This window comes from Perca fluviatilis, chromosome 20, assembly GCF_010015445.1.
Source record: "Perca fluviatilis chromosome 20, GENO_Pfluv_1.0, whole genome shotgun sequence".
Lineage (NCBI taxonomy): Eukaryota > Metazoa > Chordata > Actinopteri > Perciformes > Percidae > Perca > Perca fluviatilis.
This window is the reverse complement of record NC_053131.1, coordinates 14455203-14481174: the sequence shown is the minus strand read 5'-3', so window position 1 is coordinate 14481174 and position 25972 is coordinate 14455203. Positions and strand designations below refer to the sequence as shown.

Genomic DNA, 25972 nt, shown 5'->3' with positions numbered 1-25972 from the left:
GTACAACAGCTACATCTGTACGTGTACTCATTTTCCTCCGCTGATTCTCTGCGGATGGCAAACCTCCCTGCTGTACAGTGCTTCATCTCTTTCTGTATTCCTCTCCCCTCACGAGACAAAGAAAGCATTGAGGCAAATCTGTTTCCACAGCTTGTGAATAAGAGACAGGCAGCTTTGTTTTGCACACACACACACACACACACACACACACACACACACACACACACACACACACACACACACACACACACACACACACACACACACACACACACACACACACACACACATATGCGTGTGTCACAGATAGAGAACTAAATGTGTTTGTGTACGGACGGATTTGTGTATCCATGTGTGCATGTGTGTGAGATGCCTGCGTCATGCGTTCGCCATGTGAGTCACTTGCTCTTGTGTAGGGCTTTAAGTAGTGAGTAAGAGCCCTCTACTCCCTCGTCTGTCTCCGCTCTCACTCTTCGGGGCCCCGAACACACAACCAGAGCCCTGCTGCTGCTGCTTCCTCCTCTGCCACTGCTTCATCTCTGCTCGTCGCCCAACAGGTTGCTCTGTCAATAATGGATGCTCACAATGCACTGTATGTCCACGCGTTTGAAATCGGAGATGCATTCAAATGGAGACAAACATGACCACAAACACCTGCCTATCTATTGTTCCAGTAAAGCAATAAAACGTACATGAAGATTTTTTTTTTCCCCCTTCTCCTTCACTCTTCTCTGTCAGTAATCTGTAAAAACAAACATGTATTTGAATAATTGCTCTGTCCAGAATTGCCATGTTTTGGTGGGCTGCTGGGATAATTGCAGGTGAGACATGGAGGAGATACAGAGCAGCAGTTCAGAAAAAGATAAGTAAACACACACAAGTGACGTCTGGTTGATGACTAACACTGTAGTGACTCCCGTACCCTCTGTCTTTCTTCATGGTCTACTGGAATAAAGGTTTCTGTGAAGCTCTAAATATTCTCTCTGAGCCATAAAACATGGACAAGTATTCTTTATCCAAACAGGACATCACTGCTCGGTGTTCAAATTTCAGTACTAATAATAATAATAATAATGCGTTATTGTCAAGATGTGAATAGATTTATGGCCCTTATTCTGTTGCTTTGTTATTTTTAAGATGGGAGTTCTTTTAGGGCGCTTTCACATGGCAAAACAGAAAACAAAATTTTTATGTTGCAGTGTGCAGCTGTTTTTGGACTCATCCCACCATCTAGTGGTAGTGCATATGCTGTTACATATTGGGGCTACACACACTTGTGTAGATGCTTCCTAATAATTGAGATCACAAGAGGTCAGTAAAAACCCATTTGTCTTCACTAACATCAGTGCATATGAGAAAATGTAGATTACAATGATGAACATATGGTGCAGAAATACACATCTGAATTGCTTTATTTTCAGGAACACAAAACAAAAGACAGTGAACGTGCGCAGGCACGCGCGTGCGCGCACACACACACACACAGAGGTAGAGATAGAACACAGAGTGAGGAATTAGAAATTATAACTTCACTTTATAGATTTACAAATACAATATAACACTAAAAGATTAAAGTCATCTGAGGAATAACACTACTTAATTAAATAGTACCATCATTTGAAATTACTTACATCCGTTAATGGTAAAATGGTGAATGGAAAGCATTCATATAGCACCTTTCTACCTTACTGGACAAAGCGCTTTACAATTTGCTTCTCATTCACCCATTCACACACACACATTCATACACCGATGGTGGCGGAGCTGCCAATGCAAGGCGCTGGCCTGACCAACAAGAACAACTTGACATTCAGCGTCTTGCACTTCGGCATGCGGACAGGAGGAGCCAGGGATCGAACCGACAGTGATTAAAGCTGTCACCTTGTTCGTTGTGACCTCACTGTCATGCTACTTCTTTTTCTGTATCACTAGTCCACCTAGTAGATGTAGAAATATCCATCTTCTTCTTCAACGTTTCCATACAAACTATTCCTGCAGTACTGCATAGGGCAATACAAATGGATCCATGAGAGCAGGGATGTATGAAGAGTATTCTTATTGGAATGTTTTTTTATTGAATGCACTTAACCCTGTCTTGAAAAGCAGCACCACTTAGATCCGTATGCAACACTTGAGAGAGACTTCAACAGATCTGGTCCTCATCCTCATGTGGCTCCATCCTCATCCTCCTCTTGTTCTGGCAGGCTGCCGGGACAGGGCTCCATGGTAACAGCGACGCCCATGCCGCTGCGTCCAACGGGCATGTCGGTGATGCACATCCATTCATTTCTCTCTGGACAGTAACACTCTACATTGGACAGGAAGCCGAGCTGGTTGAAGCCTCCTGGATGGAACACAGACACACACACACACACAGACACACAGACACACAGACACACAGACACACAGACACACAGACACACACACACACACACACACACAGCCATTAATAAACCAATTAGGGAACTGTTCAGTTAAGTCTGTCGTTAAGCTATTTATTTTTCAATTGATGAATTTAGTGCATGATTTTTATAAAGGCAAGTTTTCATTTTTCGATTTTCAATTGATTTTAATGCGGTTTGTTATTTCTTCCCAATCGACATTTCTTTTACCTGCTGCTGATCTGTTTAGTCTTAACATTTGAACCATGCTTGACTCTATTTAATTAAACAACACTGAGACATTAAGCCACATTGAGCCTGCTGACCTAACTGTCTACAAATTAACGGGAATTATCTAATTACTTAACAAGTGTGTATTATTAGTGCTTCTACATGCATACATTTCGTATAAAAGGACATTTCTTCTTGGGCTCACCAGCATCAGAACTGCAAGACTCAAAACATATACCAGAGATGTTAAAGGTTTATCTAGTAGAGACTGATTACCAAATAATCTTCTTTTAACTCATAAGAATTAAAGTGTTTGTGGTAGTGACTGCACACTCAATGAGAAGGTACAATGAGCTTAAAGACATGAAACATGCACTAATTAGGGATGGCACATAAAACAGGCCGAACTTCAGGCAATCAATACTAATCAATACAAGCTTAGTCAAAAACGGCCTACTAAAATACCCGGGAGCGACACACACGAGTAATAAATAGGAAACACAGATAAAATAGTTAAATAAATGAAGAAATATGATACAATTAAATTACATAAATAAAGAAAAATCTGATAAAAAAGGAAAAAGAAAACAAATCTGAAAAATAATTTAAAAAATATATATAAATATACTAAAAAATACATTGAAAAAAATCAGCACGTGATGAGCCCAATGAAGTGAAACACATTGACCCTATTAGTGTTAATAAAAGATCATTGATCATATATTTTTGTTAGTGTGCAATCACTACCACCCTTTTTTTTTTCATTGTCTTACAGTTGTGAGCACCTCTAGCTCTGCAATACATGCGGTGTGCAAACCCACTCCCTCTTTTTAATTTAAAGTGCTCATATTATGCTAATTTTCTTTCATTTTCATTTTTTTAATTATCAGAAAACACCATATATTTGTTGTACTGCACATTGCTGCAGCTCCTCTTTTCACCCTGTGGGTTGAGCTCTCTGTTTTAGCTACAGAGTGAGGCATCGCACTTCTGTACCATCTTTGTTGGGAGTCGTACATGCGCAGTAAGTCCTGCTAGCTAGTCAGTAGCAGAGTATGAGGGAGTGCCAAGCTAGCAGCTAGGCGAGCATTAGAACGTGTGTTACAAAGTGACATGTTCGTCACGGAAGTAAAGGCTGGACTACAATAGAGCTGTTCAGAGCAGTTTGTGAACAGTGTTTTCTGTTGGAGATGGTAAGTGCCTTTGGGGTGGAGTTTGGGCTTTTTCACTTTGTAAACCTATAATGTGCACAAAAAGATATATAGCACAATCAAGGAAAGGGGAAAAGCCAAAAAGCATAATATGAGCACTTTAACTCATGTTAAATTTCGATTAGTGATGTAACTGACCGAGGACAAAGATGCGTCCCTGGTGGACTGTGACTCCGTGTGCACTGCGGCAGTACTGCATGGAGGCCCTGGGCTCCCATTGGTTCCTGGCTATATTGTAACGCTCCACAGAACACAGCTGGCTCCGTCCATCATACCCCCCTATTGCGTACAGGTGAGAGTTCACACACACCAATCCTGCACAGACAGACAGAGAGGGAACTTAAAGGAGTAGTTCGACATTTAGGCAACATTTCTTATTTGCCTTCTTCCTGAGAGTTAGATGAGAAGATTGACAGGTACAATCGGGAGATGTTAGCTTAGCATAAAGACTGGAGGTAGGGGGTGGAACAGCTAGCCTTGCTCTGTCTGAAGGTGACATAATCTGCCTACCAGCACATCTAAAGCTCTATAATCAATACATAGTATCTCATTAGTTTAATCAGATTGGCTCTCATTAAGACAGGAGTGCGCGCACACACACACGCACACATGCCCACACACACACACACACACACACACACACACACACACACACACACACACACACACACTCACCCAGTCCACTGCGTATAGTGCTCATGGGTGCCAGCTGGTGCCAGGTGTTGGTGTCAGACTGGTATTTCTCAGCAGTGTTCCAGCGGTTCTGCCCATCATATCCCCCGACAACATACAGAGCCCCCCCACACGCCGCCACTCCAGCACCCAGACGAGCCACCGACATCGGGCAAACTAAGGACCAGCGATTAGATTCTGGATCCCACCTGCAACACCAAACAGCAGTTGTGCAGTGCATGCAGTCAGTGTGATAATCTGTTGACAAATCCTAATTGTTACACATTAGTCAATTAAAATAATTAAATAAGTGTATTAGTGCTGCAAAACTTTGAATGACTGAGAGCTCAGTGGCTGTGTGAAGCAACCTTCCCAATCTACACGAGCCAGTCAACTTTAAGTGGATTAGGTTAAACTGGCAACCATGTTTGGTAACTATTGACAAGCTTTATTTGAAGCTAAAGAGGTTGTAACACCACTGAGAGCACACAGAGACAAGAAGGTCCACATGATTCTGTAGTCCAACAGATGTCTCTAAATACCTGTCACGTTTTCATGTCCATGGTGTTATGGGAAAAAAGGGGTTTAAAGGTCACAATAGCACACTCATATCTGTCGGTTATACAATACAGTCAGGAGACGGTTAGCTAAGCATAAAGAATCACTGGAGGTAGAGGGAAACAGCTAGCTTTGCTCTGTACAAAAGGTAAAAAGAAATCTGCCTACCAGCATATAATGCATGTATGTTGTTTATTTAATCCCTACAAAAACTAAAATGTAAAAAAATAATAAGTTCTGGTTTTATGGGGGGTTATGTGCCAGAGCATTTCTTGGCAGGATGCAGTGACTTACCCGCTGTGAAACCACAAAGTGTTTTCAAGTTTTTTTTTAACGCAGATTAAATAAACAAAATACAAAGTGCTGGCAGGTGCATTCTTGTTACATTTGGACAGAGCCAAGCTAGCTGTTTTTTTTGGTTTTGAAAAAAAATTTTTTTTTTTTTAAAAAACATACAGATATAGGATACAGATATAGTTATATTAATCCTCTTATCTAACTCTTGGCAAGAAAGCAAATAAGGGTGTCTCCCAAACTGTTCCTGTAATCTTGTTCAAACCATTACTTTAATCCTGGAAACGTGAATGCAAATAATGCGAGGTATAACAACAACAAAGACATGAATCATGATGAGGCCGGTTGGACTGCATGCTCACTGGTTAATGATTGAATCAGTTCTCGGCACTGGGTGCATTTCAGCTGGAAAGTGCTGATAGGAGGGTGGCTGATATTACATCATCACCTGCCTTCAAACATTGGCCAAGTGCCCTTGAAAAGCACTAAATGCAAGTCACTTCTTAAGTCAATGTGCTGACACTGACCCTGTGCTCTAAACCCTGAAATTACTACATGCAGCAAGGCAAATTCCAATGATAAATAACAATACATCATGTCAATTTAGCACACTTGAACAAGTTGGTATGGCTCCCTGTTGAATCTCTTACATGTTGCTTGGATTCATTTGGGAGGCATCCTCGAGAGCAGAGCCTTTTGTTGCCAACCATTGTTACTATAAATGCTCTAATCTCCTTTGATGCGTTCACATTGAATTTTCATTTCAATTCAGTTTAATCAGCTTTTATTATATTTAACAGCTTCTTCACATGAAAAGACATCCAAGTGGCGTCTGATGAGTTCTTAATTCTCCTGTGGCCAGCATCTTTTAGAAATCTATACAATACAATATAAAAAGGGATTGAGGTTTTGTTTGAAACACGTCAGAAAAGCTAATAGTTTCAAAAGGATCATCATCATTTGGCTTTTCTTGAGTTTTGTTCTCAATTGATTGAAACTGATTTATAACAGCATTGAAACTCCTCCCTGCTCGGCGGCGGCGGCAACAAAGATGTAAAGCATTCCTGGCCAGATCGACATTCCTGAGACGTGTGTCTCAACATGTTTTAAAAGAGCCCGTGTTGTTGTCTAATTAGGCTAGGAGGAATACCTGCAAACTTCTTGACTGCTCTTTAGGTTGAATGGCAGCTATTCATTTCCTCTCTCATGCCATTATCCATACTTAGATTGAGGTAAATGCACTTCATCTAGGATGTGTGCATAAGGGGAGGAAATTCAGGCTCATTACATCCATTCTAGTAAATAAGATGTCATTAAAATAAAATTACTTCTCGAGGGCCTAGTTGTATAAATAAATCCCCACACACGTCTCACCTCTCCACCGTGTTGTGATGCGTGGAGCCCTGGGAGCCTCCGACAGCATAGATGCAGCCGTCCACCACGCCCACCCCGACCCTGTTCCTGGGGATGTTGAGAGAGGCTCGCTGGCTCCACTGGTTGGTCATCGGGTTGTAGCAGCAGAGGGCGCTGGACTCTGTGTTGTTTTGAAGCGACAAGTTCCTGCCTCCAACCTGAACAGAGATTATGTTGATCTGTTAAAGCTATAGTGCGTAGTTTCAGTCGCCCCCCATGAGGAATTCTAAGTAATGACAACAACACTGTCGGAGCAGCCACATGATACAAGCATTCCGTGATTGCGCACTACCCCCACCCCTTGCTAGTAGCCAAGGAGGACACAGAGGATTAAAAAAAAACATGATGGACTCTTCAGAAGAGGTAATTATCTTCACTTGAGTTTCTGCGCGGGAAAGTCGCCGGACGACAAAATCTTCTGAACATAGCCAGACTGAGAAATATGGAGAGAGTTGTGTGGAGCTGATAGTCTTAATTAGCTTTGTAGCAACTAATTTGGCAATGGCTTGAATGTAACGGACGTTCATTAATATCAAAACTTTACGCACTAAAGCTTTAAACTTGTCAAAACAAACACTAATCCCTTTAGGACTGACGGGTGGAAGAAGAAGAAGAGCAAGAAAAAGGAAAGTAAAAATAAAAATAATTACAGTATTACATGTTCAAAGTGCACAGTGGCAAAAAAACTAAACCAGTGTTTTGAATTTAGTCTTTACTATGATACAATATGATCTCTCTTATATCATATTGTATCATAAAATATGTCTTTGAGTGTAATTTAGAATTTCAAACTCTCTGTGATCTGTTTATAATTACATTTCATTGGTGGTATGACACAACTGGTGCAACTTACAGTGTAGAGCAATCCAAACAGCGCACAGGCCCCCAGACCACTGCATGCAGAGCCCATGTCAGCCAGCTTTAGCCACACATTCCTCCTGGGATCATAAGCCTCCATGGAGGCCAGGGAATGCTGCCGGTATCTGAAAAGAGACAAGGAAATGTTAAGTTTACTCTAAATGTTCTCTTGATTTTAGATGGATTCTTTGAAGTACATACAAGTAAACAGTACAGAAAGACCCACAAGAAAACGCCAATGGCTTAATTTGCTAATACATGTATGCATGCTTGGTGGGGTTGGAAATATAGTGGTGCAATTTGGGTCATGTGAAAAGTAAGTACTCTTTCCCTATGCCAATCAAAAACAAATTGCACACCCTGTTTGTGTCTGTGCTTTTATACCAGCCATATAACAAATTACCCCCCCAAAAACCTAAAAGAAAAACTGAATAACATAATTACAATCTAGAAACTCAAAATAGCTTAAGCAGCACAATCCAAATGTTTGCTAGTCAAAGGATTGCACTGAAAGAAGTGTATAAATTGGAGGAAAAAATCCTAATGGTAGTTTGAAGTTTGCTAACCCACCTGCTTTATGATAGAGGAAAATAGGTCAACATGCAGTATGCCACTATAAATAAAGGGCTTACAAAAGAGGAGGGTGCATACCTGAACCCAGAAAGCAGGGCTCTCTGTGAAGAAGAGAGTGGATGTGACCTCTAACAGCCTCTGGGTGGCAGACTGAGACACGTTCTGCCTCCATGAGGTGCTTTTATGTGGACATGTATGCCGTGAACACAGCTCACTCATTTACAGAAAGTATGTGAGCATTGAAGTCACTAGCACAAGTGCAGTTTCTGATGATCAATATAAGAGGAATATGTCCCGAAATGTTTCATTATGTCCCACAGTGTCTTGAAATAAGTTCACAACTGGTAATGCATTGCAGAACAAATTCTTGCTGTTGAGAGAACTACAGTACATGAGATAAGTACCCGCCGGCCACATAGATGAGTTGAGTTCCACGGTTAGGTGCAGGAGCCAGCTTCCTTAAAGTCATATCCTGGAAGATTTTAGACAGGAAGTCCTTACAGGAATTGGCCTGGAGTTAAAAGAAAGTGTGGACAATTAAATGAAGTAAGGCAAAGGTAACTATTGGAAAACAGACATGTCTTTCTCATCTATGCGTTCATTTCCATAAGAAGAAAACATAAAGCAAGGCAGTAGTTTACCTTGCTGAGGATGGGGCAGGACTGGAGCTGGTTCTTTAGGAACTTAGGAGGCAGGGCGTAGATATGAACAGCATTCAGGAGGGCATGCAGGTATGGGGCTCTACCCTCCATATCCCAGCGGACCCAGTCTGTGCAAGCTTTATACACCTGAAATGAATTTATTTAGACGTTGATGTTAATATGGGGTTTGTTATGTACATCTAGATAGACTTTTGTCAGAGCATTAATTAATGGGATTTGTGCTATGTCTAGCCTTTTTAGCATGAGCTGACTGTTGTGTGAAAATAATACACATAAAAAAAAAAAAACAAGAATCTTGACTTTTGTCAATTACTGTATGTTTACTTCTACCTTTTCTGTGTCTGTAGTAAAACTTCAGGTTGGTTTTTCCAACAGGCATGCACAATAATAATAAACAAAAACATCTTACAATAACAGTACTATTTTTGTACTTTGACCCAAATCAATTTACTAATGCAATTCAACAACCAATTGCAAAAAAAACAAAACAAGAACAAACACGAGATACGAGTTCTAAACAGGGTTTTCAAAAAGTTACCACGATTACAATATGTTCCTTCCATGCCTGTCAATCAATTATTTTATTAGTTATTTTAATGCCACACACCTCAGACTCACAGAGCACCTTGAGACTGTCCTGACTGATGAGCTCCAGCAGCTGGCAGTGCGAGAGGCTGAAGAACTCCTCTTCTTTAGTCACCTAAGACAGGGAGAAGGATGGTCAGATAAAAGGCGTCTGACTATTCAATATGCACATTTTAGTGCTTTTTTTTCAAATTTTGTTTTCTTATAGAGGAGTATTATTTAGTGCAGGGATCTTCAACAGGAGGTCCGGGACCCCTAGGGGGTCCTCAGAGTCAATGCAGGGGGGCCTCCATATAATTGTTCATTTTTGACAGTTTTTTTGAAAATGTAAAAACATCTTAACCCCCCCCCCCCCACTGCTTACTGGCCTATAGGTAAGGTAGTCACTAAGATAGTCATCCACAGATACAGTTAGTACTAATGATTCACTGTGCCACATGTATCATCATGCATAATTAAAACATGATTTATAAAATAATGCCAACAGTTATTAGGCTATTTTACTGTAATAGTCCTTACAGGCGGTATTCTATGCCAAAAAAAGAGGTATGTATAGAGGCTTTGGGCCACCCTACACGTTATTGTAGGCCCAGTTTAATATGCAATTTCCTTTTAGACAATATTTGTAGTAGGGGGTCCCTGCTCCATCTCACTTTCAGTTAAGGGGACCTTGGCTTAAAAAAGGTTGAAGACCCTTGATTTAATTTAATAAATGTGAGCTGCTAGGTAAGTGTTAAAGCCAGGAACTATAGATAAGATACACAGACACAGAGGGAGCATTCACATGCTTACAGGGTAGTTCCCGTCATTTCAAAAAAAGAGACAGAAAGATAGCTAAGAGACAACATTGGCAATGTACTGGCAAAAAGTAGGCATAAAGTACTGGTGCTGTTTCGCAATGAAGGTGCCAAATTACCTGACCTTGGTTCAGGTAACTATTGTTGACTGTAGCTGTACTGTTCCCACAGTTATCATAAGCACAGCAAGATATAAAGCACCAATGGGATGTGCTGATGCTAAGGCGATGTCTAATTAGCTTTGCATAAAAAAAGGCATTTAAACTGTAAGTGTTCTGTAGCTTCTTTGGTGATTTACTGCCTGCTATCTGCAGTCTAAGTAAAGTCAATCAACATCTGGATGACAGGATGAAAAGTGCTACAGCTTTGCTGCTGACCCTATGCCTGTCACGGGCTTTGGTTCAGGCAGAGAGGGCCTCACAGTCTGACATCAGTGCTGAACTGGGAGCACTGAGAGCCTCGGTGGAGGAGCTGAGGTTGATGGAGAACAGACTGGCAGCAAGCGAAAGCAATGTGCAAGCTCAGGAGAACACAGTGAAGGAACTTAGAGCAGAGCTGGATGTGACTAAGACGGAGTTACTTCACTACAAAGAGCAGGCAGAGAAGATGGAAAAAAAGCTTGGTAAATATAATATGAAATTACACAATGACAAAAATGATCACCGATCTTTTGGAGGAAAAATGGGTCGTTAGGTCATTTTTAACTTGAATGGTTGAACATTTTATTATTTCGGGGTCATAAAGTTGCAGTCGATTCTCCTTCTCCTGACCAAACAATCTAAAACTATCACCTGGTGTGAGCCAGCTCGAACAAATGATAAACAAAGCACATGTACTTTTCATGCCCTATTTTCACAGATGGATCCAAAGTGGCCTTCTCTGTGGCTTTGACTGAAGAGGTGGGACCCTTCAGGGTTGAAACTACAATTATCTACCCAAAAATCATCACGAACATCGGCAATGCTTACAACCCCCACACAGGTATGCCTTTGTTAGAATGTGTATTATTTATTGCAATGTTATTTCTCTATTACCTCTTTCCCACCAATGGCCAGGGTTGGGCCCTGGTTATCTGTTCAGGGTTCAACCCTCCTTTTGGAAATTCAAACCAACCCAGTCAACATGGGTATATCCCTGGTCATGACAATTCAGAGATCTCCTGGGTCACAAACAGGGAGCAATGCATAATGCACAATTACCTTATTTGCTAGAAATGGGCGGGGCTTTACACATCATATTCAGTGAACATCCCAAACTCCAGTCCAGCTGCATACCACAAGAGCTAATGTTTTGTAGCTACTTAAATTCGTCATTGTACAGTAGAGAGAGAAATAAAGCTTATCGTTTGTTAGGGGTGCATGATTCAGAAAATGTCACGATTCGATTCAATATAAATTTTTAGGCTCAAGATTCAATTCTAAATTGATTTTCGATATAAAAAATGATTCTCGATTAAAAAAATAATTCACAGTATGTAAATGTAGTTACTTTTCCCATGTGATTGCAGTAGACATACAATTTAATAAAAAAAAAAAAAAATATGAATTGATTTTTGGAATTCTATGAATCAATTTTGAATCGGTAGAGCTTGAATCGCGATACGAATGTGAATCGATTTTTCTGCACACCCCTATTGTTTGTTTCACAGTAAGTACGTTCTACATACACATATAAATAACCATTTTAACACTTAGCAGATGATTTTGTGCAGACTGATTTTTCCTCTTCTGCATTTCATTGCAGCAACAGGACAAGGAAGTAGGCTGCTCTAGTATCGATGTCTGACCATTTTAAGACGAGGGGAGAACATTTCTCTTTGTTTGATATCATTAAAGTTGGGCTTTGCTGTCAGCTTGATGAAAAAGGGAAGAGATTTGCGCTACCCAGCAGCCGCACTGAACTGCAGGCTAGAGACCTGTGTCTCGAGCGAGAGAGGGGAGTGAGAGGGGCGGTGCTGAGCAATTTAAACTTATTTTCATACATTTACATTCTAACGCTGGGTTTTTACAGGCAGTTATGCAACACTCCACTACCGCTCTGCAAATGTTGGGATGGGCAGACGTCCGGGCACACTGTCAGTGGACTGTTCTCCATAGGGAATTAATTGAATTGCTCTGCTGTTGTTGAAGCTGCCTGTGAAAACCCAGCATAAGCACAGTGAGACAAAATCTATGTTGTTGTTTTTTCAAATTGTGAGGTGACCTGTGATGACTGCCCCGCTCTCATTTCCGACCAATCACATAATTCGCCCCGCCCAGGCAGTTAATTGAAACATTGAAATTGACCCTTCTCCTGACCTGATTTAACCCACCCCGCAACCTGGGTCGCGAAGCCGAGTCAATCGACGAGGGTTAACCCATTAAAACACACAATCGACCTGGGTATAACCCCGGTTGAGCCCTGGGTTTGAATGGGGTATCAGGCATGAAGGAGAGAAAAGAGAAAAAGAGATTAATCTGATTACTATGAGACTATGACAGCTGGCAAATTATAACTAAGCTCCGTGTCTGTTTCTTTGCACCACAATGCAGGTTTCTTTACAGCCCCCATCAGCGGCGTCTACTTCTTCAGGTTTAATGCTATGGATAGTTGGAAAGACAGCGCCATGGGTGCAGCGTTGTACAAGAACAACCAAAGAGTGCTTCTAAATAATGCCTGGAATCACTGGGAGGACGCTGAGCATGTTTCCAACGCAGTAGTTCTGGAGCTCTCTCAGGGCGATGTAGTGTACATGAGTCTTCCTGCACGGTACGGGGTCACTGATTTTGGTGAACAGCACTTCAACATTTTCAGCGGTTTCCTTCTTTTTCCCATGTGAGAACATGGCAGGAGTGTGTTAGAGGTTGCATGTTCCTCAATGAAAAGCACCTCAGTTTCGCTCCAAAAAAAATACTGCATGGCACATGTTGGCTTAACATAAGTAAAGCACATATGACATTAAAATAAGCTTCTATAAAAACCCGACTTGACTATATTTCAAAAGGATAACTTCTGTCTGCGTTTCCTGTGCTTGCACCTCACCTCACTGAAGTGTGTATTGACATACTCTCGACTGCGCTGGTGCAGCTCTGTGCAGCCGATCTCCTCGGCGAAGCGGGCGATGCCGATGACATTAGCAGGCTCCAGGTGCTTAGTGAGGAAATCGCAGCATGCCTTGGCCACGTCCTCCATCTGATACCTTGTAGAGGAGAACAGAAAAAGGAGGAAAAACTGAATTAAATCTTGTATATTCTCCACCTTAAAGTATTATTCGAATGTGATTTTGATGCATTTAATTGGTAAATCCTAAAAACGTAAAAAAAAAGAGTGTAAGAATGAATAAGGCTGTGTGTTGCTGTTTAAATACTGTCTGTGTACCTCATAGCAGCCATGAGAACGTGCAACACACACTTCTCTCCCACTGTGATGTGGGAAGTGTAGGCAAAGTCAATAAGTCTTCCCACCACCTGGGGGCAGACATCGCGCAGGGTGACCTCCGAGGCGCGGCACTCTTTGAAACTGCTGGTGAACATGGCTCTGAAGTAGGGGCTACAGGAGGCCAGCACCACCTTGTGCACCTGAATAAAACAAACATGCATTTGGTTATACAGAAACACTGCGCTCAGTTTTAAAAATGTGGACAAACATCCCACAAAATGGCACATACTGCATTTCATTTTGAGTAGAGCCCAACCGATATAGGATTTTTAAGGCCGAAATTGATACAAATATTTGGTGATTTAAAAATCCGATATATCGACCGATATATATATATAAAAAAAAATTCCAGAAACGTGTAAAAAACATAAACAGATTTCCCTAACATTAGTTATTTGTAGTTATTTATGAGTCCTCACTAAAATAATATGATAATGCAGTTTACAAATAAACTTGTTTGTTTTATTTTCACAGAGGAACATCAAAATATATTAAAGTTCTGATAAATAAAATGTATAAAAATACAAACTTAATATATGAAACTTAAAGTCCTTTGAACAAAAACACAATAACAATAACTGTTGCCAACAGAGACGTTGCAGGGTGCCCTATGGTGGACAAACCAACCATGCAACGCCAACACTCATAACATGGTTGAAGGGTGTTTCGTCCGTTTTTATTTTATTTTTTAAATATTCATTTATCAGCCATTATAAATGCCGATACCAATAGTTTGGAAAATGCCTAATATCGGCCGATAATATCGGCCCGCTGATATATCGGTCTGGCTCTAATTTAGAGGGTGTCTTACCTTGAAGTCCACTGTCCTTTCCTTGTATGTGACATGTAGCACCAAGTCACACAACATCTCCTGCCGTCTGAATTCCTCCATAACCTCCAGGGATTTGGAAGCGTGAGTCTCGACCGAGTAGTCGAGATAGCCGGACCCATGCATCGAGGGAACCGCGATAGCCGAGAAATCAGAGTCTCGCGTGGGACGTTTCTTCCTTGAAGGGCAATTCATTCTGGGAGAGAGGTAGTCCAGATTTTCTTTGAGTAACTACCTGTTCAGTCTTACACAGTTCAGAGTTTTTTGTTCTTATCCCATTGGGGTCAGACTTTCAACAGAGGAAATAGATTTGGACTTTGCAAAGGGTCCGGTGAGCAGATGCCCTCAGTTCCTCCATTTTGCCTCAAATTCGAACACACAAGTCTATTCAGTAAGTAGACATTTCCCAAGAAATTAGGAATGTGAACAGCGTAATGGTACTATCCAATGGTGATCCCGGCCACAGCCAGCAGGCAGTGCAAGCAGTCCAGTGATAAAGCCAGTTGCCACATAAAACACGTTCAGCTCATATGTTTCTCTGCACAAATATGGCGGGTAAACAAACTTGCAGACTGATGGTGAACCACATAACACTCCCTCGTCCACAGATCCAAGCTCCAACATGACTGACAGCCTTTGAATCAGGATCAGACAAAGTACTAGTCAAACCATGATCATTAAATCGCTGTTGGTCCGGATTTGACAGGTTTCAGAGTTTTGAAAGTGATCCACTCTGACATTTCACAAAGTCCTCCGCAATTTAATGTTCCACAGAAAAAAAAGGGGAAGTGGTTGGCAATTGGATGTATATCCTGGCAGGGATTTCTTTATAATGCCGTGTGATGCTTATCCTGCAAAAAACACACACAAAAAAACAGCTTAAGTTAAGACTTTTAGTGGTTTAAAAAGAAGCTAATGGAATCAAAATCTCATGTGTATGAGTTTTTTCCCTCGTGTATGAATGTGTGGGTGTGTGAGAGTCACAAATTCAGGGTTTCACTTCCTTGCAACGTTAACAGACAAGACATATGCCATTGAAGTGCTTCATGCCACAGCTTCCCCCAAAGAAATTGTCTCTGTGTTTTTAGTTTGGTTTAATGGGGAAACCCCATTACAACCTCATATACAATCTGTTAATGGGCAATCTGGAATGAATGCCCTGCCATTTTCATGTTAAGTCATTTCTAAAGATACGATTTAGGAAGTCTGTCCCTATAGACTGAACTCCAAAAAGCTACCTCTGCGGATAAATTCGGACAATTTACAATATTGAATGGCATTTTAAACATGCTCATTTGACAGAGCATCTTTATAGCATTTATTCTGATAAACCAGAAACGCTTTATCAATACATGATCACAGTAGAGCTGCCACAATTAGTCAATCAATTGTAAGAAAATCTCAACTATTTTGATAACCGAATAACCATTTAAGTCATCTTTAAGCAAGGCTCTCAAATGTGAGAATTTCCTCCTTTTTGAATAATTTGGGGGTTTGGAATCATTAGTCGGACAAACCAAGACATTTTATGACGTCACCTTTTGCTCTAGGACAATGTGATGGCCAATTTTCATTCATCTAAAGACCAAACGGGTAAATTGCTTAGTCAAGAAAACCTGCAGTCTGCAGATTCATTGATAATAAAGAAATCAGTATTTACAGCTTTAGATCACAGGACCTCAAACAGCTGGTTCAGACCTTTAAACATTCAATTGATAATTTGGACCAGGACCAGAGGTGTCAAAAGTATTCACATTCATTACTCAAGTAGAAGTATAGATACTAGGGTTTAAAAAGACTTCTGTAGAAGTTGAAGTATCAACTCAAGCTTTTTACTCAAGTAAAAGTGTAAAAGTACTGGTTTCAAAACTACTTGAAGTATAAAAGTAAAAGTAATGCCATTAAGGACAAAAGCTTAGGCCGCGCCACAGGGGCCTATAGTGCACTACCCCACCTCCACAAAAACAATTTTTTTCTAAAGGCCATAATGACTATAATGTTATATTAAAATGTTAATGTTGAAAAATGTGGGATGCACCCGTTTCAGCCGCATTTATGCCCATTGAAAATGAACGCATTTTAGTACAATGTAAATACATTAAAGAACCATATATGTGTACTACTGAGTATAAACATGTTTCATGGAGTGGAAGATATGATGACTAGTTGCCTGTAAGTATTGTAATTAGCTTGTGGTACTTGGGTGCGCAGAGCTTGCAGCGCATTTGAAAGGAATTGTTTTATCATCCAACTATTTCGAAAAAGAAATTCCAGGTACGGAGGATGTAGAAGGGTTGGCTGGTCTTCTTGGCTACCAACCTCCTCGCTGGTGCTTGGTTGGGACATTTCGCTCAAGTTCTCTTGAGTCTCTGCCACGGACATCTTCGTACTAGTCTACATACGTCTGCTATTTCCTTGCTGGAGTATGACGTGATTTGTGTCATGTGCAGGTGCAATGGATCACGTACAAACCAATAGGGTGTTGGAATGGTATGTGTTTATACCACTTTATCCAACCACAATCAAATTCACTCTATCCGGATGGTGTAATTTATCTGGATAGGTTTTTGTGTTTTTTTTTGAATGATGACAAGCCGGAATGAAAACAAGCCGAAGTGAAATAGGAGTAACGAGGCTATTTTTAAAATGTAAGGAGTAGAAGTAAAAAGTCTGCTGTAAAATAATTACTCCAGTAAAGTATAGATACCCAAAATTTCTACTTAAGTAAGGTAACAAAGTATTTGTACTTCGTTACTTGACACCTCTGACCAGGACCAGTTCAAACTCTCTTTTCCCTCCTCACTTCTTCAAAGAGCTATGCCAAACAGAAGACTGTTAATAGTCACAGTCAGAGTGTGTGAGTCACAGAGGAGTGACTGAGACTCTGCAGACAGCAGCCGGCTGATAACCATATCCAGAACACACATTCACGCTATTTAAAGCAACACAAAGTATGAAAGAATCCTACCAGACACCAGAAGCTGTCGCTGACCAACCGCTCCACTGTTTCCCTGAATCACACAGACTTCCTACTGTTCCTACTTATTTTCTGAAGTAAAGAAACAAAACCACTCCCCTATGTCAGAACATGCTGTGTCATCTCCGTGCTGACAGGATCCTGTTTGACCGTCTATCTCAACTTAGTAAGTGTCAAGAAAAGAACACAAAAATAACAATGATCTGCCTCTGGCGTATTTCTACGTTCATTGTTGATAATCCTAAAAGTTAGCCTAGAAATCTAGACGCATCCTAGCTGCAGCAAATGTAATTTGCAGCTAGCTCCGGTGACTTGTGAGCTGGAAAAGCCAAACTCTAGTCAGGCCAATTACATTGTGTATAGAGTCGGTGGGCGGGCTTAACATAATGACGGCAGAGTTGCGAGTCGGTTCCGCCTGAATTCCTTGCTACTAATATTCCATGGAAGAAAGTGTGGTCTTTGTCTTCTAAATATTTAATAACCAATAACGTCAAGGATGTGTCTTACAAATTACTTCATCTTTTTTAATACGGTGAAGCTTCATTTAAAAAAGATGTTTCCTGATATTGACACTTTATGTTCTTTTTGTGGTGCTGAGGAAGAATCTATCTCTCATCTCTTCTGGGAATGCACATATACAAGTCTGTTCTGGAAGGATTTCTGTATCTTTGTACGCTCATTCTCATCACAGAGATTTTCTTTGTTATACAAAGATGTCTTATTTGGTCAGCACAACTTTGATAAAGACTTAAAGGACCAATATTTTTTGATAAACCTATTTATTTTTCTAGCAACGTTTTTTTTTACACAAATGTAAATTTCAGGATACTAAGTCCTACTTTTTTATTTTTTGTAAGGAACTCAAATCTTACCTGGACACTCTCAGTACATCCAGCAACTCTAAAGCCCTTAAAACTGTCTCACTAGGTCATTTGTTTGATATTCTCCTGTCTTTATAACCTGTAACTGTGCTTTCAATTGTATTTACCCCTGGCATTGTTTTTATATGTTCTTAGCATTGCAATAAAAAAAAAAAAAAAAAGAATTCCTTGCTACTTGAAAACAAAGAAGATGGCTGCTGCTGCTGGCGAACTGTGATCTTTCGAATCGGCTTTGGCCGTGACTCTGGAAGACTTGGAGTTAAGCTTTTCTTTGATAAAAGAACAAAGAACGGCACTGAAGTCATTCTTAAAAAAGGAAGATGTGTTCGGAGTTTTGCCGACCGGATACGGCAAAAGTAGTCTTTAGTCTACTAGCGTTGCTCTGGTTGGTTGTAGCGCTATCCTATTGCGTGCAGAGGGAATTTGAAAGACAACCGTTTATCCCGCCCCTCAGATTGAGCCCTGCAAATGGTGAGTTCCCAGACCCAACATCTTGATGTGGGTCTGGATTGTCAGGCTACCTAAAAGTAGAAAATGTGAAAGAGAAAAAAAAGAAAAAACAGGTGTATCTGAGTTGAGTTTTTGACAGTGTCATTGAAAGATCTTTTGTCATTCCACTCAGGTATCTGTAGAAGACATTATGTAATTACTGTGTGGGTTTAAATGGTGCACTTGTCTCTAACAAAGCACAAATTAAGAGTCTCACTGGATTCTTGTCAATTAAAAAATTACTAAGTGCAAGTGGAACACACTCAGCAGTTAGCACATAGGCAAGTGTCAACTAATTACCAGAGCTAATGACTGATACTGGATTTTAGAGATCGGTATGAATAGATTTTAGGATTGAAACAAAAAAATTGTTATCACTACATCAGCTGACCTTTGTTTTTTTAAGACAATTTGGGAAACATGCTCATTCACTTTCTTGCTGAGAGTTAGATGGAAGATTAACACCACTCTCATGTGTGTACATTAAAGTCACAGTCAGGAAAGGTTATCTTAGCTTAGCATAAAGACTAGAAGCAGGGCGAAATAACTGCAGCTGGAATTTTGGTATTCTGAAGCTACACATAAAATGTCTCTTTGAATCTATGCAGAGAATGGTGTTGTGGGTAACCGTAGATTGCAGAGGTTCCACACTGGCTAGGGGCAGCTAAGACTAGGATAGCCGTTTCCCCCCCGATTTGTTTATCTGTGTTTTAAGCCCCCAACGCCTCGGCACTAGGATTAGGCAATGGTTATGGTTAGGGTTAGGGTTAGGTGCCTTGAAGTCGACGGTTGCAGCGCTGCCTGGAAGGAGGCGTTGGGGGCTTAAAACACCATCGAGCCCCTGATTTCAGTCTTTATGCTAAGCTAAGCTAACCATCCCCATGATGTAGCTTCATATTTAATGGACAGATATGATAGTGTTATCGATCTTCTCACCTAACTCTCAGCAAGAAAGCAAAGACATATTTTTACCCAAAATGCTGAACTATTCCTTTAACAGAAACACATGAGATAAACACTATTGATAAAGATGCCTGAATTGGTTATAACAAATGTGACAGCATGTTCACAAGTGTACTTGTCAGTGCTCTGTAATAGAGACATTACACAAACATTGTGTATCTTTGGCAATTCTGTAATGCAATGTCATTTAGCCACAAATCAATACCTACTCTACTATTGAAAGAAAATGGCACGCTGTGCGCTATGCCTCACATGATCGAAAGGCATCTAAAAATGTGGTCAGACACAATATCGTACGTTAAAAGCATGCAGTTGCTAGCATCATTTGTAAATGAAAAAACACAGTATGTTTTTTTGTTGCAGGTTCCTGATTAGAGTGTTCATGATTAACAAAGAGCCTCAATTCTCTTACACCTATTTTTGAATTAACATTTGCAATGCTTGACCTACAAAAGTCCTGGAAATATAGGATGTTTAAACACATTTAACTTGTCTCTTTGCACAACACAGCCAACCCAGAGCTTGTCCAGCAAACATTACATATCTGCATTCCAGAGTGTCACTCGCTGCTACGGCTCGAGGCAGAACAAATCAGCTCCTGAGTTGGAGAACAAGAAAAGACTTCTGCTACGCAGCCTGTTAGCAGTGCATTCAAATCAATAATAGCAGACCCTTTTCCAGCAGTAGAGAGACAAACCCTGATCCTACTAGAGACAAAGCTATACTTGGACCCTTTGAGAAAGAAACAGTTATACTTACAGCAGTTTGGTGTTAAATTTATAACCATTGTTTTCTTTTCCGTACTATCAGATGTTTTACTGAACAGAACACAAGAACGTTATTGCTGGTTTGGCCTGAGGGAGTGCAGCTTTGCAGAGTTGCACAATCAAATCTGTTCCGTCACCTCTTGTTCTACAGTCAGTCTGCCTGTTTGCTGGTCATATGACCAAAAGTGTGAGACGAAAAGAGCGGGAGAGTGATGCAGAGGGAGAGAGATTATGAGGACAACATGTACAGTGAGCAAGGGAGAGGAGAAACAAAGTGGGAGAGGGCAGGAGTGAAATGAACTTAGATTTAACTGAAGGAAGATCTTAAAAGGGAGGGAGGAAAGGAGAGAAAGGCAGCGAGTGTCATTACTACTGTAGAGCTCAGTTTTCCATAAAGGGCCATTGTGCTTGGATATATCGGCCTGTCCTACTCTTCTGATCAGGCTTTAAGGGGGTTAACAGTGAATGACTGTGTAAACACAGTGTGCAGAGCTTGGCTACTATATAAATCATTACTCAAGCCTGCAGGAACACTGTGAGAACACTGTGACACAAGTTCTGACCAGTTTATTGATTTCAGCTATCAACGCTTGTTTGACCAAGGTCCTGACTGTTGGCACCGCAGGTGGTGGGACTGTTTGGTTTTGTCCAATTTATTTTTCAAATGGCTGTTTAGAAGTGAGACGAGTAAGACCATGCAGACTAATAGGGCGTCATTAATAATAGTAATAATAATAATAATAATAATAATAATAATAATAACAAAAAAAGCATCTGATACGATTCAGCTTTTGAGATACTTAAAATAACAGAAAAACTGAATTACAGAAGAAAATCATTGTGACTCATTGATTTTGGCATCATGACTGTTTGTTTTTCATAAATCACAGGCCTGGCTTAGCGCATAATTTATAAGAGAAACAAGAGCGGCAGCGGGAGGGAGAGTTAACCATTTACAGACTGTTTCTGTTGGCAGATGGTAGACCGAAGATACCAGCTGTTTGGGAACACGGTAGCCTGTGTAGTCAGCTTTGACCTGAACATATCACATACAGGACTTTGTATAAGGAGTGAAGACACTCCTGCTTAACCTTTGACAAAATGTTGAGTTGTAATGACCACACGTCTTTTGCAACGTCGTAGGGTGCAGCGACACAAGCTCTTCTGCCTTGTCATCTTTCAGCTGCCCTAACAGCTGACTGGGGTCAAAGCTTTCTGATGACAGAAGTGGTTTTTTTTGTATTTCGTATTTTAGGAATATTAAATAATATAGGCCTAAAGAGTTAAAAAGCCTCCTCTGAAAACATCTGATGGTCAGAAACTTCACCCAAGTGCTGCACTCTAAACATTGTAACCTAAAATTACAACTTGAAATCGAAGAATTAAAAATGCCCAATGCTGCCTCCTGACCACAAACTCACCATATCAGAAACACTAAATATACAGTCACTAAACAAACAAAATTCCTTCCTTATCTGAAACGTGAAAACGTGTGAGTACACAAACATTTGAGAACAAGCTGACCAGATATGTGTATGTATTGACACATGCATTGCAACACGTTGTTTTTTTCTAATGTTCTTATTGCATTGTGTTTTGTATTCATGATTATTTTCATTAATTCATCTGCCACTTATCGTTTTGATTAATCAATGAATTGTTTGGTCTAGCTATATAATCTAAAAACAATTCCGATAACCCAAGTTGACATACTTACAACACTAAGGTTGTTTGGTCAGACCAACAATCTAAAACTCATGAGGTTTGTTATTATTATTATTATTATTATTATTATTATTATTATTATTATTATTATTGAAGAAGCAAGAACCAGTCAATTTCTGTCTTTTTTCTTTAAAAAAAAAAAGACTGTAAAACCTAAAACTGACTGACTGATTAATAAACTAATTGTTTTAGCTCCAGTTTCTTTGTAAAGTATAATTGTTTCCTCTTCCTTGATGATAAATTATATTTTTCAGCAGGGAGTATCTGTATTGTATCTAGAGCTGAAACAATTATTTGATTATTGAAATAGGCCTAGTTAGCCTAATTGATTATTTGCTTTTCATTTTGCAGTTTCCCAAAGCAAAAGTTGCTCCTTTTGTTTCCAATATTAAAAAAGCCCAAAACGTAATTTGCAATGATATAAGGGACTAGTGATTTGACTAGTTGTTTCAGCTCTTTAAAGCGTTGGTTTTTCACGAGGATGTTTATTTGACTCTACATGAATGACAGACCATGAACTAAACACAATGAGCTGAAGTTTCAATTCCCCTTTACGAGTCTGCGCACTACTGAGGAAACAAACTGAAAGGTCGACAACAATTGACAGTATAAACTACCGGATATCTTTGCTGTTAATGCGACCGTGGTAAGAAGTTAGGAGTAGCATAAACACAACAAATGTCACTCACACACACACATATACACACACACACACACACACAGACGCGTGCGCGCGACAACAACAACGTTCAAATTACTTTTTAAAAAGGGCGCGTCCACCCGTTAACTTTGATTTTAACGCAGATGTAGGCTACTCACCTAAAGCAACACGTCAATGGCAGCCGTTAAACGCCATATCACATGAGAACAACACAGAAATCACTTCGGGGAGTTCCCGCACGACTTGTCCGACCGCAGGAGGTCTTCCCCGGTCGTTGGCTGAAGCTTTCCGTCCCGTCAGGAAAGCAGCAGATCTGTCACACTTCACATTAAAAGGCTAAACGAGCGGAGCTGTGAGTGTCGCTGCTGCTGCTGCTGCTGCTGCTGCTCTGCGTCGCGGCCGCAGGCACACTTCCAAAGGGCTGCGGTGGAGGAATGTATATGCATCAACGTGACTTTGCAAATCTGGAGTAGGCTACACTGCGACCGGTCGGGCAGAAGTTACAGAGATCTACATGGCAACAAGTCAGGGGTAGCATTCCTCAAACGGAAACTGAATCTTGGCCAGAAATGCAAGAATTATTATGTAACAGTTACAGTGCTGAAACATACAGCAGGATCTCTCACACACACACACACACACACACACACACACACACACACACACACACACACACACACACACACACACACACACACACACACACACACACACACACACAGTGCGTCTCACTATCTTTGTGGGGACCCGTCATTGACATAATGCATTCCCTAGCCCCTTATCCTAACCTTAACCATCACAACTAAATGCCTAACCTTAACCCTTACCCTCACCCTAACCATAACCTAATTCTAACCCTAATCCTAAAACCAAGTCTTAACCCTCAAACTGCCATTTAATGTTGTGGTGTCCAGCATTTTGGCCCCACAAAGCTGTCTGGACCCCACAAGTATACTGTATTCCCGGTTTTTGGACCCCACGAATGTAGTTAAACGAGAACACACACACACACACACACACAGGAAATCCACACCAGTTCATTTGAATGATGATTCATGAAAAAAAATAAAACTCTCTGGGTCTGCCCATTTCATTTCTGCCCTGATGAATCATCTCTTGGCTGATGGTGATATCTCAATACAACAAATAGTAAATCCTATAATACAATTTAGGGATTTATGTAACAGGAACTTTATCAACTGCTTAAACTATATCCCATGTAGGAAACTTAAACAACAAGCAACAATATTGAGTATAATATAGTCACAGTTGAATTAGCCTACTTTTCAGTGCCAATTTTTAGAGTGGCACAACAAGAAGTAGGCTATTTGCTCTTTTATTATTGTATTAAGCTTTCAAACATAAAGACCATAAACACAAGATAAGACAAAACAAATTAGACCCCCAAAGGTAGTGGACCAGGGGGGCAGACTAGATGGCAAAACCACCTCCCAGAGGCATCTCTCAAAAACTAGTAATTAAAAAAAAAGTAATTATTTACTCAAGGTCCTCTTACTTTGTTTTTCTGGTCTTGGGTTGAGTTTGCTTAGTCATGCAGTTGGCTGCTTGTACCTGCTGTTCACGTTGGCTTAAAACTTGGGCGTCAAAGTACATTCTGTGTTTGCCTTGTGTCCCTTTAAGGGTCGGGAAAATGATCCTGCTCCTTAAGATAAATAAATAAATAAATAAAAAAAGTTTTTTTTATCTGAAAAAAGTGCCACACAGTTGAAAACAGAGTAAACTAGCGCATGAAACATTTGTGTTTTGAAGATACAAAGTTTTCACGGGACATTGACGTGAAGATAAATTGTTCATGGTCTACAGCAAAATCTAAATCCATAATCCCCTAACTGTTGACTTGTTTTATTAAGCGAAGGAGCTTGTTTGACAGCCTGAGAGTCAACATACGGACAGAACGCCCTTACGAAAACCATGAATTTCAAAAGATTATTCTGAACAAAAAAAAAGCTTAAGGGCTTATATCCATTGTGCTCGCTGTATGATTTGTTGTCCCTAAAATACATAAACTCCTCCACTTGGAGTGACTACCCTGTCCCCCCTCACCTATCTTTTTTTTCAGTTTGGGACCACAATCTCAGACATGTAAGTGCTCATCCTGACCACATAGTACACAACCAGAACTCAGATATACCTTGATATCCTGTCCATGGACATCTCAAACAACAGGAGAGCTGACAAGTCACACCCTTGGCAGATGGCCACACTGAAAATGCTGAACTTAACAAACACAGCTCCGGCTCTGTACATCCTGGGAATGAATGACTTACAACAGCAACCAATCAACTGGTCCTCCTCCACAATACCTCATGAAACAACAATCACAAGCTTTCCCCACTTCTTCAGAACTCATGTAGACTTGTTCAGCAGGAATACAAGTTAATTATATGTGCACATCATAACCACAGACACATAAAGTGATTTTAACAAGTTCTAATGATGAATATTAAATTGCGCAGATGATAAGAGTCTTTATCTAGTTTGCATGTCAGGTGGAAACTTCACTTTATCCTTCAATTAACTTTTATTTTGTAGTGCCAGAAATACTGTTCTTTTGTGAATATCTTCCTGACATACTATATAGTGGGCTGAATTATTTCAGGACATGATTGCTTTCAAACTTTTTTCAAATTCTCATCTGCACATCCTGTAATTATAGCATTCGTCATCAGCCCTCTGGTAGTTTCAGTACAGATGGGTGTGATTTTTGCACAGCAGATTACCTGTTTTTTTCAAAGGTGTCAACTAAGCTGACATTAAGAAAGTTTATACTGTATTTTTTTAAGGCAACATAATTATCCACACATAACACACCACACCCACTAACCAAGAACATAAAAACAAACGCACTGAAAATCGTCTGCATAGTTTAATGTCTGCAGATTGTTTCTGTTACTCATAAAAAACCACAACAGCAAATCCATGATGCTGTTAAAGATGTTGGTAGTCATACTGGAGAGGATGATTAGTGTAAAACCATGAATAAAGCTGCTATTTCACTGTCATTTTT

At 40.3% G+C, this 25972-nt stretch overlaps 1 protein-coding gene across 3 annotated transcripts; it reads right to left on the bottom strand.

The window, feature by feature from the left end:
• Positions 1-1386: 1386 nt before the first annotated feature.
• On the bottom strand, positions 1387-23524 carry keap1a (kelch-like ECH-associated protein 1a). Of its 3 annotated transcripts, none has more exons than XM_039786236.1 (12): positions 23103-23518; positions 14464-15332; positions 13593-13792; positions 13257-13413; positions 9461-9553; positions 8833-8979; positions 8596-8702; positions 7614-7743; positions 6722-6918; positions 4499-4704; positions 3962-4138; positions 1387-2344 (listed from the first exon to the last, which is right to left on the bottom strand). In XM_039786236.1, the coding sequence occupies exons 2-12, from the start codon at positions 14674-14676 to the stop codon at positions 2166-2168; spliced, it is 1806 nt and encodes a 601-aa protein (XP_039642170.1). In that variant the 5' UTR covers positions 14677-15332; positions 23103-23518; the 3' UTR covers positions 1387-2165. The 3 variants fall into 3 exon arrangements, with proteins under 3 accessions (XP_039642170.1, XP_039642171.1, XP_039642172.1); XM_039786237.1 differs by lacking the exon at positions 23103-23518 and adding an exon at positions 20551-20722; XM_039786238.1 differs by lacking the exon at positions 3962-4138 and having other exon boundaries at positions 23103-23524.
• Positions 23525-25972: the final 2448 nt, after the last annotated feature.

Bases quoted from the DNA above. Each gene is read 5' to 3' on its own strand.
- keap1a (XM_039786236.1), bottom strand. From the start codon at position 14,676: ATGAATTGCCCTTCAAGGAAGAAACGTCCCACGCGAGACTCTGATTTC. The intron at 8,703-8,832 runs GTAAACTACTGC...TTTTAACTCCAG, and splicing joins CCTGCCCCATCCTCAGCAAG to GCCAATTCCTGTAAGGACTT. The intron at 4,139-4,498 runs GTGAGTGTGTGT...CTGTCTGTGCAG, and splicing joins CACTATACGCAGTGGACTGG to GATTGGTGTGTGTGAACTCT.